Here is a 16386-nt window from a genome sequence, read left to right as displayed (position 1 = left end):
TAAGGAAGGCAGGAAGGAAAAATTCTGGTGTTGTTTCTAGCCTCATCTTTATTGCCCTGCTTACAGAAACTGCCTCTCCGGTTAACCCTTATTACATTGTAACAGCTAAGGTGAAGCACCCATCGACATGAGTTGGCCACAGCCACATTGTCATATGACCACCTAACTATTCCTACTCAGCTGGTCATTATGGCAGAGAACCGGTTGTTAAATAATTTGAAACCCACTACTGCTTTATTCTTTACTAATGCTTTATGATGTTTTGTTCTGCTCCTTTTGTGCTTCAAAGCTTCCATATCAATCTTTCGGAATAGTATATTCAGTTAAATGTATCACTTTGCTTCAGTGGTGGGATTCAAAAAACTTTACTACCGGTTCTGTGGGCATGGTGTGGTTTTGTGGATGTGGCATGGCTTTGTGGGCATGACAGGGGAAGGATATTGAAAAATCCCCATTCCCTCCCCACCCCACTAGCCTGCTTTCCAGCTCCATCCTCCTGTTCAGGGCAACAAAAGAAGATCGGCTGGGAGGCTGGGAGGCAGAGTGGGCGGGGCCAGACTATTTGCCACTTCTCCAAACTATTCAAAATTTCTGCTACCTGTTCTCCAGAACCTGTCAGAACTGACTGAATACCACCTCTGCTTCGCTTACTCTGGACATTGGCTGCAGGAATTAGAAAGGTTAAAGTGCTACTGGACTAGAAAATGGGCGACCAGAAGTTATTGCCATCTCTTAGGCATGACAATTGGCTGGAGAACATGGGTCAGACACTTTCTCTAAGCCCAACCGACCTCTCAGTGTTGTTGTTGTACGGAAAACAAGAGGTGGGAACATTATGTACTCTATCTTAAGTAGCACAAACTAAAGCCAAACTAGCAGTAGTAAGTCACTGTGATTGACTGGTTGTTGTGATGATAGGTTATTTAAAGAATCTCTGCTAAGTCTTCCTGAAATAGAAATGATTATTAAGAAGATTAATAAATTAATCTTCTCCAATCTGGACACATGCAAGGTGTATTAAATTCTTCAGTGAACACGGCCATTCCTAAGAATTCTGGGACTTGAATTCACACTTATAGAGAGTGCAGAGGTTTTTTTTGGGGGGGGTGAATGGTATAATTTAAGGGTCATTCTGATCATTTGAAGATTTCCATTTCTTTTCTTCCATTTCTACCTCCAATCAGCTAATTTTTGGAAACATTACAGAATGCTGTAAAACCTTTCTACCAGCCGTGTAAGTGGAAAGAGTGTAAATATCAAAGGCAACACTTTGCGTATATCATATTTCTTCTGTGGGGATGAACCTTTGCAGAAAAAGGAAGCTGAAAAGCTCTGTATTTAGCCAAGGTCCTTATGAAATAAATATCAATAGCTCTGCCACTTGAACAGATATTGTTCAATAATGCTCAAATATTTTAATTATTTGTTTATTTATTGAGTTTATATAGCCATCTATTCATCCATGGCGACTCAAGTTGGCTTGCAGAATATAAAACCACATTTAAAACAATAAAACTAATAAAAAGGATCAAATAAATTAATACAGGATAATAAAATCACCCCTATCCCCTGCTCCAGCAACAGCAGCTCACACAAGCCTCTGTCCCACTCTGAATTCCCCAGGCCCACTGGCAGAATGGGGTCTTTAGCGTTTTCCGGAAGAATACTAGAGTGGAGGCTGTTTTAATCTCTGGTGGAATGATGTTCCAGAGAGAGGGAGCCACCACAGAGAAGGCCCTTATGGGTGGCACTCGAGAACTTCCTAGTGTTATTTACTCCAATGCCTCCAGTTATTTGTCTCCCCCAGTGAATTGGTGCTATTGTCAGCCATTCAAAATAGACCAGACCAGGAAACCAGAGCCAAGCAGGCCAATACAGTTTTAATATAGCAATGACAATAGCACTTAGATTTATACACCACTTCATAGGGCTCTCTCTAAGTGGTTTACAGAAATAGCATATTGCCTCCAACAGTCTTGGTCCTCATTTTACCAATTTCGGAAGAATGAAAGGCTGAGTCAACCTTGAGCAGTTCAGGATCAAACTCCTGGCAGTGGGCAGAGCTAGCTTGCAGTACTGCATTCTAACCATTGCGCCACTATGGCTCAGATAATATATTTTTGAAAGTATGAATGTCCTTCTCCCTCCCTCTCTTTATCCTCATGAGAACTATGTCTTGTCTGAGATATTTTCTCAGGTTATAATTCTTCCCTGGACTCAGGTATCTTTCATCTGATGACTAGCAGCTCTTCTTCCTGCTCCTCAAGAAATTGCCCAGGTTATTATGCTCAAACCTCAGATCTCAAGCCCTCCTTCTGCTTCATGACAATGAATGTCCTCTACTCTTTTAATGTAGAAATTCAGCTGCGCGAAAGCACTCTACATCTCAGATTCTGACAAAAGGAAACACTTCCGGCTAGCCCTGAAGCTGTTCTTCAGCAACGGGCAGGAGATTGGCACATTCCACAGCAAGCTGATCAAAGTGATCTCCAAGCCCTCACAGAAAAAGCAGTCCCTGAAGAACACAGACCGTAAGTCTTTCCATGAAGAGAAGTTGCTGAAAGTCATTTGGGGTGGCCTTGTTGCCAGGAGAGGTGGTGGATTGGAATATATTAAAGAAGGTGCAAGCGTATTAAGACAGGCTAGTGCCTAGGTTGCTTTGCTTTGACATTTCATGGAATAAAATCAGATAGCCGGAGATGGAAAAGTTCTCTTTCTGAGCCTTCGGAGAGATGCTGTCACTTAAAACAATGATGGGGTGGTAGGTGGTGCTTAGACAGGGGTGGGCTTCAACAAATTTAGCAAGGGGTTCTCTGCCCAGTTGCTGGTTAGGCGTGACTATGGTGGGCGTGGCATAGTCAGCCTCCTGCACCATGGGGGGGGGGGGTTTGCCCTCCCAGGCTCCAGAGGTTTCCTTCGAGCCTCCAGGAGGGCAAAAACAGCCTCCCCAGGCTCTGGAGGCCCTTTGGAAGCCAGAAACAGGTCCATTTCTGGCCTTCCCAAACTTCCAGTAGGCCCGTTTTTCACCCTCCCTGAGCCTCCGTGCACACCCTGTACTTATCTGCATCCAAAACTGGCTGCGTCGGGACCCCTGGGAGGGGAGGCATGGGTGTGGCCAGTCAGAAATGGGATTTGGAGGTTCTCTGAACTGCACACAATCTTAGATAGAGGTTCTGCCAAACCCCTGCAGACACCCAGCAGCCCACCCCTGGGCTTAGGTAGCTTCTTACATTAAAGCAGATAACAAAGAGCAGAAGAACTGCAGGCCAAGTGAAGGTCTGACCAGCTAGAGGTGCAAAGCTAGAATCATAACGACATCATTTTTATCAATTCACATTCATGTAGAACAATCCTACCAGGGTTGTTCAGTTTAACCCATTTGTATTTATGTGCCTAGGACTACAATATCAATATTTTTTCATCTATAAGACACCCCCATGTATAAGACACCCCCATGTTTCATGTAGCTTCTCATAGTAAGCACACTACCAGCCATCATGTGCAGAAGCCATCTTGTTAGAGTGAGTAGTACAACAAGAACAGGAAATGCATCACAGGAACAATAGAGATGAAACCTAGAGTGGCAATGTGATACAGGAAACAACCAGTAATGGGATTCAAAAAAAAATTACTACTGATTTTGTGGGCTTGGTTAGGTGGGCATGGCATGGCATGGCTTGGTGGGCATGGCAGGGAAGGATACTGTAAAATCTGCATTCTGTCCCCACTCCAGGGGAAGGCTCCTGCAAAATCTGCATTCCTACCCAATCAGCTGGGACTCAGGAGGCAGAGAATAGATGGGGGCAGGGCCAGTCAGAGATGGTATGTATCAGTTCACCAAACTACTCAAAATTTCCACTACTGGTTCTCCAGAAGTGGTCAGAACTGCTGAATACCACCTCTGGAAACAACTACAATAGAGAGGAATGATAGAGCTCCATATAAAATAGATGCTTATCTGGCATGTGAAGCCTTCTCCTCTCGGTCTCCTGTATATAAGTCAAGTAAATATTTTAAAGAAAAAAGTAGCGTCATATACATACGGCAATAAAAATCTAAATATACATGTAAAAACTCCAAACTTGTTTCTTTCTTTCTCTCCCTCTCTCTCCCATTTGCAATTTCCTAGTGTGCATTTTATCTGGGTCAAAGGTCTCTCTCTTCAACCGCCTGCGCTCACAAACTGTCAGCACCCGCTACCTTTTTGTCGAGGACGATGCCTTCACCGCAAGTGCCCGGCAGTGGGCAGCCTTCACACTTCATCTAGGTGAGGCTGGTTTAGGCTAAGCAGAGGTTTAATCATTCATGCTGGAGCCTAATTGCAAATCTGTTTACCCAATTGCTTAATGACCTTGAGTGGCTGAAGACTATTAAAATGGAGGCAGGCTGAATCAACTTTGATACTGCAATGAAGGAATACATTATGATTCTATGAGATTAGGCTTCAACCTCCAATAAGCTTTGGAGACAGGTGATTTAGCATATGACATTAACATCTGAAATAGATGTCAGTTTTCTAAAAGGAATGGATGTAATATTCTTACCAATACTAGGAATAGGGACATATGCCAGGTTTCCAAGCGATGAAACCCATTCAGAAAAGAAACATGCAAAGTTCATCTTCCAAAACAAATTTCTTTTTTATTTAGGTAGACATCAAATTGGCAAAGTCTGTTGTAATTCTGGATCTGACACAAACCGGAATTACACCAAATAATATTGTAATTTAGAAATATCCCACAAAAGTCACATTCTCCAATAAACACTCAGTCAACATTGCCCACTGTGGTTCCACCACAAAACCGCGGTAGACTAAAGCGCGCTCGACGAAAGCGCGTATGTGACATCATCACAGCGCGTCAAAAACGGCACGCTGTGAGCGGTAAATTTAAAATTAACGTGAAAACCTTACCCTAACCCCCCCAAACCTAACCCTAAACCTAACCCTAACCCTAAGCCTAACCCTTAACCTAACCCTAAACCTAACCCTAAACCTAACCCTTAACCTAACGCTAAACCTAACGCTAACCCTTAACCTAACCCTAACCCTAACCCTAACGCTTAACGTAACCCTAAACCTAAACCTAACCCTTAACCTAACCCTAAACCTAACCCTAACCCTAACCCTTACCTTTATGTGAATCAGCTTGCTTTAATTTAATTTTAATTTAATTTATTTTTAATTTTATTTGTCGCGCTGCTGATGACGTCACGTACGCGCTTTGATCGGGCGCGCTTTAGTGGACCGCAGTTTTGATGGGTCACGGCCCAGTGTCACCACCTTCCAATCTCAGCAGGAGAAGCCTCTGTTCCTACGGGAGAGAAGGTCACCTAGCCAAAACAATCCTCATTATCTATTAACTCCCCTCCCACCTTAAGAATGTGACAACCCTGGAAAAAAACCTCTTACACAGTAAAGAGAAAGAAAAGGAATAAATGAGTATACTAGAAAGCTAAATAAAATGGCTACACATATGTCAAATTCGGGCTCGACAACATATATAAGGGAAGTCAAGAGATGTCACCACATGGTCATAGGAGCCATCTTGCCTTTTTTGCTCTCCCTGGCAGGTGTCCTTTATTGTGAAGTTGCTCTTCCATTTCTGGAGATGTGATTATCTTATTGTTTAAATAACCTTTCCAGAGAAGACAATCATCAGGATGGAGTATGCTGGCTGGGAATTCTGGGATTTATATTCCAATACATATGGAGGGTATTGCTTTCAGAAAACAATGCTTGTTAGCAGCTTGATGGCCAGATGATATTTTTTAATATAAGAATTCATTGTGAGATAATATGTAGATCGTTATGGGATGCCCTCAAATTCAGAAAATTTGGTACACAATGCACCTAAGCCTGGCAACATTTGGTCCACTAACTTGTTTCTCAGTTGCCATGTCTGTCCTTTGGTAACCGTTTACAAAGAAATTAATGGGAAATTTTAATCCATGTTTCCCACAATGCCTCTGTGTCCTGCAAAAATTCCACTGGCCCACAAAGGTTAGAGATTCCAAGCTAGGAGAAGGAGAAAAGGAAGAACTAGAAGGAAGAAAGGAAGAACTTCCCGCTCCAACACTGGATGTTTTTAAGAAGACATTGGACAACCATTTTTCTGAAATGGTATAGGGTTTCCTGCCTGAACAGAGTATTGGACTAGAAGACCTCTAAAGTCCCTTCCAACTCTGCTATTTTTTATTCTGTTAAGAAGGGGTGGGTGTATATATGTGCATCAATGTTTCAATTCATGCTTTGTTTTAAAGCATAATTTGGTTTATTTGGGTTCAATGTACTGAATTATACCATTATATTGGTGGATTACAGGGATGTGGTGGCTCAGTGGTTAGGACACTGAGCTTGTCTATCAGAAAGGCCAGCAGTTCGAATCCCTAGTGCTGCAGAGTGAGCTCCTGTTACTTGTCCCAGCTTCTGCCAACCTAGCAGTTCGAAAGCATGTAAAAAATGCAAGCAGAAAAAATAGGAACCATCTTTCCGTGCACCTTCAGCATTTAGTCATGCTGACCACACAGAGGTGGGTTCCTACCAGTTCGCACCTATTCAGTAGAACCGGTTCATCAAATCTACCGAACCAGTTAGAAGAGGTTCCACCAGTGGACCCGGAAAGCAGGCCACACCTACAGAAGAGGTTCCAAAATTTTTTGAAACCCACCACTGGTGGGTGTGTAATGTCCCACAGTTATCTACGCATTAATAATGATCTAGTAATATTTCTTTATACATTTTAGGGACCTTTCCTTACATAATTGGTGTTTTCTTTCATACTTTTGGATTTCTAATTTCTGTTTCTGTTAGTTGGCAATTGCTAAAACCAATCCTACGTGAAAAAGTATTCAAAGCCTTCTTGATTTAATTGTCAATTTATTTATTCCTGCACATAGTAATATTTATTCATTTACATATCTCTGTTTTTCCACTGTTGTGCAAACATAATTCCAGCAGCTGCTAACATGTGTAAAATTAAATATATATTATACTCCCTTTCAAATAGCCAACAAAATATTTCTGGTTTTAATTCTATATCTTGCTTTACGATTGCTTCTAACCACTAACTTCTGAATAGCTACTTGGACCGACCTAAGTACTAATTCATAATTTCATATCCGGTCACATGGGCGGCAAGCCACTCCCATCCAGTCACATGGGTGGCAAGCCACTCCCACAAAGGAGGCCACACCCACAGAGTAGGTTCCAACAATTTTTGAAACCCACCACTGCGACCACATGACCACAGAGACATCTTCGGACAATGCTGGCTGTTCAGTTTTGAAACGGAGATGAGCACTGCCCCCTAGTTAGGAACGACTAGCACATATGTGCAAAGGGAACCTTTACCTTTACCTATTGGTGGATAAAATTAAAAGCATACTGAAATCTTTTTTATTGTCTAGTTTATTTGCAAATACACCAATGGAGCACAAGTAGGGCCCTCCTGCAAGGCAGATGATTTGTGACTTTATATCAGATAATGGGAGAGGGAAGCTCTTTGGCCCAAGATGCTTTCATCCATTCCTTTGCAACTTGTTTTCTTGTCCTTCTTAGCTTCTCCTCTTACTTCCTACTGTCACTCAGTGAACATTTGCTGTTATTCAGCAATCAGTGGCACAGATAGAGTAATGATTATGGGACTAAAATCACATTATACAAGTACAATTTTTAAAACCCACCTTGTCATTCAATAGAGTGCTGTGGTTAAGTCAAGTTCCTGCTCGTTGTCATAATCTTTTAGTCTTTCTCTCCCTTTTGTTTTTGTCTCCTTTTCTTTTGTTATGTAGATGAGTTCTGTTCTCAATCCCAGGGTGAGTTTCCACTGCGGGAAGCCTACATTCGGTATGGTTCCAGAGTTCGGCTTATCTGTACAACTACTGGGCTAGCACTGCCTCCTCTGGTAAGGTTTTAATAATAACTTGGAAGAAAAAAGCACTGCAGAAGTAACATTTTGGAATAGTCTATAACTTTACAATAGTATCTTGGTGCTTGCACTGATCATCTTCTCTCTTCAGCCTATACCTACACAAAATTTATATAGTGACTACATAAAAAAGAGATATTCATCAGTTGTAATATTAGAAGATTGCTGCAGACTAATAGAGAAGCAGAAGTACTCACAACAAATGTAAAAAGGTGTGGTTGTGCAATTGTAGCTCCCTTTGTATGGGCATCATCCATGTGACAAACATAAAAATGGATGAGCTTCCTTCTTGACTTTTTGGGATTTTCTTCACAGACACTGACAAACACAGAGAAAGAGAAGAGACTATATAAGTGACATTTATATCTCCAGTCAACACGTTTCTGATATCACTAGCAACATTTACTATATTCTTGACAATTGACATATCTGCTAAGCATTCCATTTATTCTCACACATGCTGTACTTCCATCATATACTGTTATCACATTCAAGAGTCTTACCTTCAATTCCATATTCATCCAACATTCCCTAGTATTTCATATTTGCTAACAATAAAGATTTTAGATTTTGTTGTTTGCCGCACAGAGTCATTTGCTCATGAGATGGGCAGCTCTATAAATTAAATAAATAAAAAAAACCAGTCTGTTTTTGCTTGCCATATCCTTTTTTTAATGAATACGTTTTCTAACCTTCATACTTCTCTCTTGACCTGCTGAAAAGCAAAAATCTGTTCCACAAAAGTTTGGTTAGTGTAAAATTGCATTATATCTTTCCAAATTTTCCTTTATTGATGTGGGGACCTCTTTCTGTCAGAGTTGAGAAGACCTCTGGAGGGACTGGAATGCTCCATATCCATTCTAGTCCTCCTTGACCTCAAAGTGGCTTTAAACGCTATTGATCATAATCTCCTTCTTGACAAACATAAGAGTATGGAAGTGTTGGGAGTCTGGGAATGTACAGTGATTCTTCTTCCTCTGGATTCAGTTCCAACTGGTATTGTGGGGAAGGGGCCCACCTCTAAGTCCCTAAAGAGTTCCATAGGGCTCACCTGTGTTCCTATTCTTATTTAACATCTACATGAGGTTGTTGGGTGGAGTCATCCAATGGCACATATTTAGGTATCATCAATATATTGTTATACAATAATTGTTGACAATAATTGTCTAATGCAATTGGTTGATGAGTGATATCATCAAGATGCTTGCTCAGCATCTCATGGAAAGAACAGGCTCAGGCTCAATTTGGCAAGACTGAGTGGGTATGGTTTTGGGAACCTCCCACAGCTAGTGCATAGTTTTTTTGGGTGGAGAACTCTTGGTTGTAAGTTCCCATTCAAAGAGTAGATAGTAGTCGGCGTTGGAGTGCTTTGCATCAGTCCTGAGTACAATCCTTGGACTTTGCATAGGTTGCCATTTTTCTTCCTATTCTGTCCTCTGAAGCACAGTTTTAAAAATCTGAACTGCAAATGTCAAATGGTTTTATATTTTCTACCCGGAGGAGGGCCTTCTCTGTGGCTGCTCCGATCCTGTGGAACGAACTCCCCGTGGAGATTCGTACCCTCACCACCCTCCAGGCCTTCCGCATAGCCCTTAAAACCTGGCTGTTCTGACAGGCCTGGGGCTAAAGACTTGCAGCCCCACTTCGAATGGTATGATTGTTGTGTTTTTTAACTGTGTATGGTCTTTATATTTTGTAACTTTGTTTGTTTCCCGCTCCCTTGAATTGTGAGCCGCCCTGAGTCCCTTTCAGGGAAAAGGGCGGCATACAAATAAAGTAAATTCAAATTCAAATTCAAATTTTGAGGTTTTTTATGTCTATTTATCCTTGAGATCATTCGCAAAGTTGCTAAGCAATTGGTAATGTTGGATGTGGATGAACCAGTTTCCCAGTTGCATAAATGTGCATTCCAGTTTCATGGGAATGATAGGATGTACCTCTGCCTCTCAACAGAGAAAGTTATCCAGTATCAGGTAATGTGAATGCGGTTGTCTTCCAGTAACCAACCTAAGTGTATTGCAGGTAGCCACAAAGTTTGAAGTTGTTCAAGTTGTTTGAGTATAAACAAGGATGTTCCTGCTTGTAGTCAGATGAAGAAATCAAATCAACTAATGAGAAGTAAAAGCAAATGTGAGCAAATAAGTCTCTCCTCCCCATTCTCCTTAATCTTCGAGAACAAACAAATATTTGGAGCTGGTAAAACTTCTGGGAGTGCACAGGCTCCAAAAATGTTTAGACCTTTAGAAAACTATTGTTCGATACCTGTGAAATTTACCTGCTATCCATAAAGGGTCAAGAGAATGGCCATGATGAACACTGTCACTCTTCCCTTCATGTGTTCAGTATATGAAGAAGACTATCTGAATAGACCACCCTGACGCTACTGCCCTTTTCCCCATAAAAATTGGGACTTGTGAGAAGGAAAAGTGCATGATTGTATATCACTATATTAATTGGACACAACTGGAGAATTACAGGTGGCTATTTTCATTACCCCCTGAGCACACTGAAGTAATTGCCAAAGCTTGACCAAGATTTATCTCAATTGGATATGATTACAGTTTCCCATGGCCATAATCAAGGCCACTTCAGCAACATAGAAATGGGAAAATTAATTGGGGAGATACTAAAAAAAATACTTTGCTCTTTTTTGTTGCAAGGTAAAAATACTGAAATGGAAAGTTGAAAGTTTATGTGACCTCTATAATTCCATTGTTTTAACCATTCAAGCATTTCATTATTTCACTAACATCATTCTATCAAACATTAGTAGAAAATGGCAACTACCATACCAATCAGGTTTTAGGCTTGCCCAACCTGCCATTCACAATAATTGGACTAGAGGATCTCTAGCTAGCATGGAAATTTGTATGGTCAGTGCAGTGAGCGCTGTCTTGGTTGGCTTAGTTCAGTGATTTTCAAACTTTGAAATTTTAACTCCCAGAATTCCCAGTGGGCATGCTGAAGTCTATACATCTTAAAGTTACCAAATTTGAAAAGGATTGCCTTAATTCCATTCCTTAGCTCTAAGTAGAAAGAATTTTCTTATAAAGTAAGACAGGCGGGCTCCATTTCCATTGCATTTTAATCAAGAATTTGCTGGCTTTTAAATAATTGTATTATTACTTTGGATTGTTTAAAATAAATCTATCTACCAGTATCTAGCTCTCTGCTTTGTATTTGTGATGATTTTGTAGAATAATTGCATTTCAGTAGGCAGAAAAGTGATTTATAGTCCCATTGATGAATATATTCAAAGTTGATATTTATTGCTATGCAGGCATCTCCCTGTCCCAAAGAAATAAACCGAGAATTGCTCAATGACAGTTCCTGTTGGACCATCATTGGGACAGAAGCTGTGGAATACTCATTCAGCCTCAACCCAACCAGCATCCAGAATCCAGTGGGTCCTGTCCCTCTTATAACAACTTTGGAGGTACATAGAGGTGTTTTTTTCATGCTCTTTTGCCTTGTTGCTTTGTGCAAAAAATCAGGGGACAAAACATTGGCTATTTCATCTTAATAACTTTATCCCCAGTCGTAACAACAAAAACTGAAGATTCATTTAGTCTTCCTCTCCTTGAAATGGCAATAAAAGATTGTGCAGAGTGTATTAAATTATTCTTTACTTCTACAATCATCTCTACAAACAGTTGTTTAGATAAAACATTCCATTTTTACTGAATCAGAGACTGGCAATTTGTATGAATTAATTAATATAGAATGTACAAGACTAATGTGGAGCTCGTTGGGGAACAGAAAGCAGCAACTGAAGTGTGGCTGCAGAAAGATATGTTTATTGATGAGACTAAAATGAAGAATTACATTGGTGCCTTGTGTTCCTCCATATCTTGGAAGCATTCCGATGGGAGGCATAAGAGTAAGCATAACCTGAGGGGTTTTTTAGGTTCTCTTAATGCAGTTTGGAAATTAAATTATATGAACCATACCAAAATCTTTTGTTTTCCCATTTAAATTATTTATTTACTACTGTGAGTTCTATAAGCATCGGTACATTTTACCCCTCCAAGCATGGCTCAGATATATCAGAAAACTGGGAAACCACATTTCTCCAGGTATTCAACATTCAGCCCTAGATTTAATTTGATAGTGTTTATGGCAACAGGTGTTACAGTTTATAGACTTTCATGCAAAGCCAAAAACATTCAGGTCAAAATATGAGTATCCTTGTTTTAAAGTCCATAGAGGTACAAAATGTATTTTATACATTTTTTTATTTTATTTAGTTTGTCAAACATGTACAAGATAACAGGTATAAGTATGAACATGGACATGAACAAGGGAAATGAGTACAAATAAATGGGGACAATAGGACAGGAATGGAAATCACACTGGTGCACTTATGCATCTCCCCTTTATGGACCTCTTAGGAATCGGATGAGGTCCACAGTAGACAGTTTAAGGTTGAAGCTGTGCGGGGTTTGAGGATGTAACAATGGAGTCAGGTAGAGCATTCCGGGTGTTGACCATTCTGTTGCTGAAGTCGTATTTTCTGCAATCGGGCTTGGAACGGTTTACCTTGAGTTTGTATCTATTGTTTGCCCAAGTATTATTGAGGTTAAAAATGAAGTAGTCGTTGACAGGTAGGACATTGTAGCAGACAATTTTGTGTACCATGCTTAGGTTCAATCGCAGATGACGCAGTTCCAGATTGTCAAAATTAATTAGTTAAAATAAAATTAATTGTCAAAAGTAGGACAAAGTGCTGGGAGGAAAGGCTATATTGTACCTTCATGATCAGATGAACAATCCTATGCTTGGGTTTGTTTTTCACAGCTGACCGGTGGAGGGGATGTGGCAATGCTGGAAGTCCAAGGCAACTATTTCCATGCAAACATGAAAATTTGGTTTGGAGATGTGGAAGCAGAGACTATGTACAGGTAAAGCAGACACAGACTGTCCTGAACCCGCAGCATGATCAGTTGGGCAAGGCTCACAGCCACTATTCGTTGCACAACCTCCAAAAGCATCTCTTCCAGAGAAATCAGGATTGAGTGAAATGGATTGGTGCAATATTGGTTGCTGTGTTTAGTAATTCAAATTTTTTTTTTTACTTATACCGGTAGTAGAAGGCAGCACCTTCTAAAATATCGAGTTCCTGACAAAGAAAAGTGAGATAACTAAATCACACAGCAGCAGCAGCAATGTAATTGTATGGTTTCTTCTGTGAAAAGAAGACAAACACTCCCTTTCTGATAAGTTTGGAAACTGAGTCCCCAAATCTCCAATTTTTATTTCATGTTTATAATGTCAGGCATCTTGTGGCTGATACCAGATCTATCACATGGGTAGGGATTTAAGTAAGTTTATTGCAAAAGCTACAAAGGAAAACTCAATTCACTGCAAACTAAAAAACCCAAGCCTTCTTTCTAGTAAAAACAACATTTCAACAATATGCCTCTTTCTCTTGGCTATACAATACAACCAGCTCAAGGTCTCTTACTTCTGATGGAAGAGAGGTTAATGGAAAACTACTATAATGAATAAGTTTAGGTTCATATTGTTTGCTTCTGACTTTGCCCACACTAGTTCTTGTAGATAGTGTATTTTGCTAGAAAATCAAGATGAAGTGTATAAAGGCATCTCATTTTTATCCACAAGACAACACTGCATGATGGGTTAGCCCCGGGGTGTCAAACTCACGTCGTCATGTTATCATCACGTATTGACGTGATGATGTATTGTGACTTTTTTCCCCTTTGCTAAACCAGGGTTGGCATGGCCAGTGTGACATATCTGGCGTGCAGGATTTCTCCTTTGTTAAACCAGGGTTAGCCTGAAAGATAAAGATTGGAGAGTCCATGGCTGAATGTGGACAATCAGAATGTGGCTGTTGAGTCTAATAGACTTAGCATCCGTGAATGCATGAGTGGGCTGCTACGAATTCACCCAGGTTCAGGAGAACCCGTAGCTAACATTATGGCCAGTTCAAAGAACCTCCAAATCCCACCCCTGGCTGTTCTACTGTTCTCATTTAGCTGCTTGAAAAATCTAGTGAGCCTATCCTGTGAGGAGAGTGGGGAGGAGAAAAAGCACATATTGTAGATATGTACCGTATAAGACACACCAGAGTATAAGACACACCAAGGTTTTGAAGAGGCAAATTTAAAAAAAAAGTTTTTGCACTCTGCAGACCTCCCCAAAATGGCCCATTTTTCAAAAAATTGGCCCTTTTTTTTAAAAAAAAAGGGGGGGCAGGAATAGCTTTTAAGAGGCTTATAGAGTGCTCCTGGGGCAAAATTGAGCAAAAAATGGCCTGTTTTTCGCTTATTTCTGCCCTCCCTAGCCCCCAGGAGCACTTTGAAAGCCTCCTAAAGACTCTGCACGGCCATTTTGGTGAATGAGGAGGGGTTTGGGGAGGCAAAAAAGTGTATAAGACGCACTCAGATTTTCAGCCTCTTTTTTGAGGGGAAAAGGTGCATCTTATACTCCGAAAAATACATATATATAAATATATGTATTTATATATAAATATGTGTATATAAATATGTGTGCATGCTCACACCCAAACCCATAAATGAATTTCTTTTTGTTTTCTTTTGTTTTTGTTTAGGAATTCCAAGTCATTAGTGTGTGTTGTTCCTGATATCTCTGCATTCAGGCCTGATTGGAGATGGTTGCGATACCCAATCACTGTCCCCCTTCTGCTACTAAGGAACGATGGTCCGATTTATTCCAGTATATTCAGCTTCACATATACACCAGAACAGGGTTTTATGTGTGGCCAACCCCTCCTGCCAGAAATGGTGCAGGATTCTGACACCTTGCTCAATACCATCCATCAAGAATTCACTAAGACAAATTATCACCTTTTCATGCAAAGTTAGAACTGGAACTGTATGGTCACCATTGTTTGGCTAGAGCAGAAATTGTGGCAAATACATGGCTTTTCTAAAATTATGGAATGTGGTTTTTCTAAAATAGGATCATATGAACATTTTATTTTTAAATGGTGCTCTGTACACATATTAAAGCATAAAGCTCTGTGCTTCAACACAAGAAGGCCGGGAATTACTTAACAGCAATGCATTGCTTTAGTAGGGAACAAGATTGCTGTTTTAGCCTATATTCCCTATTTGCCATCTTGTAGAATATGATTCTCAGTAGAATATACTATTAATATATATTATATAATTCTGTGATTATTTAATATAATTGTAACTCCATCAACGAAGACAGAGAAACTCATGTTGCATATTTATCAAGTATCTACTAAAACGCAGCAACAGCGAGAAATTCTAGTGCTCATGTTGCAGTGATAGTTTTAATGTAAATGTGACAGTTGGTAAAAGGACGTATTCAAGCATTTGCAAGGCTGGAGATAAAAAATATCAGAACTGCTGTCATAATTGCTTTTTTAAAAACTTCTTTATTTTATTTGCTTGTGTGGTTTTATTTATTGGAGATCCAAAAAAGAATATTTGTTGGGGAGTTGTATGAGAAAACCTCCAAGGTCCCTTCCAACTCTCTTATTCCAACAAGAGACATGGTGGCGCAATGGTCTGAATGTAGTATCGCAGGCTAATTCGCCAACTTCCAGGTGTTCGGTTCTGACAGACTCAAGCTTTCCATTCTTCTGAGGTCAGTAAAATGAGGACCCAGATTGTTGGGGACCATATACTGACTGTGTGAACCGCTTAGAGAATGCTGTGATCTGCTTAGAGAATGCTGTAAAGCACTATAAAGTGGCATATAAGTCTAAGTGTTATTGCTATTCTGATAGTCTGTTGGGCAGTTGAAGGGAATTGTAGTTAGACCAGTTTCTGCTGTACAGAAATGAATATTCCTCTTCACCTCTCTTTGGTTTTCAGAGCACTTCTAAACCAATGAAAGTCAAATGAATATGTGAAGTGGTTACATGGTTACATAAATAAGATGAAATAAATCATATCAAACAAATCTCATTTTTAAAAGAGAACATCCCCCATTTATGTACTTTCAAGAAGATACACAATTGTCCGTGGGAGGAATATCTTTAGATGCTTTTTGCTTCAAACAAAAGCCTCCCCCACCCAGAGGTGGGATTCAGCTGGTTCGGGCAAATCGGTAGCTCCGACGAGCAGCTGAAAGCGAACTGGTTCTCTCCGATGATCAGGTGGGCCCACCCACCCACCCCTGCACTATACTGACCTATATTTCCTTTGTTTGAAGCCCAGCTGATAGGCGCGGCAGAGCAGATTGCCGCACCTCAGCTGTTTTACTCACCAGGGCTGAAGCAGAAGGTAAGTTTTTGAGCTGTTTTCAAATGCTCTGCAAGTGCACAGAGCACACGCTCAATGAACCGGTTGTTACACCATTTGAACACCACTGCCCCCACCCAAACCATCCGGTTGATATTTAACAGCCATTGCAGAGGTGGGTTCCTACTGGTTTGGACTGGTTTGGCCAAGTAAGTAGTAATTCGGCCTGCCACACTCCCAAATCAGTTCTATTGGCG

The 16386-nt window shown here is 40.5% G+C and overlaps 1 protein-coding gene across 1 annotated transcript in view; it reads left to right on the top strand.

The window, feature by feature from the left end:
* RBPJL (recombination signal binding protein for immunoglobulin kappa J region like) overlaps nucleotides 1-15793 on the top strand; it is a 53824-nt gene extending 38031 nt beyond the window's left edge. Inside the window, exons 6-12 of the mRNA XM_087720395.1 lie at nucleotides 2357-2531; nucleotides 4130-4267; nucleotides 7792-7904; nucleotides 9761-9901; nucleotides 11209-11364; nucleotides 12726-12829; nucleotides 14503-15793. Coding sequence (XP_087576521.1) covers nucleotides 2357-2531; nucleotides 4130-4267; nucleotides 7792-7904; nucleotides 9761-9901; nucleotides 11209-11364; nucleotides 12726-12829; nucleotides 14503-14776 — 1101 coding nt within the window. The 3' untranslated portion in view covers nucleotides 14777-15793. The remainder of the gene's footprint in view (nucleotides 1-2356; nucleotides 2532-4129; nucleotides 4268-7791; nucleotides 7905-9760; nucleotides 9902-11208; nucleotides 11365-12725; nucleotides 12830-14502) is intronic.
* Nucleotides 15794-16386: the final 593 nt, after the last annotated feature.

This window comes from Thamnophis sirtalis, unplaced genomic scaffold (assembly GCF_051295495.1).
Source record: "Thamnophis sirtalis isolate CommonGarterSnake01/CBP01778 unplaced genomic scaffold, rThaSir2_p1.2 scaffold_7, whole genome shotgun sequence".
In the NCBI taxonomy this organism is placed as follows: domain Eukaryota; kingdom Metazoa; phylum Chordata; class Lepidosauria; order Squamata; family Natricidae; genus Thamnophis; species Thamnophis sirtalis.
The sequence above is the reverse complement of the archived record's forward strand: the minus strand, read 5'-3'. Positions and strand labels throughout refer to the sequence as shown.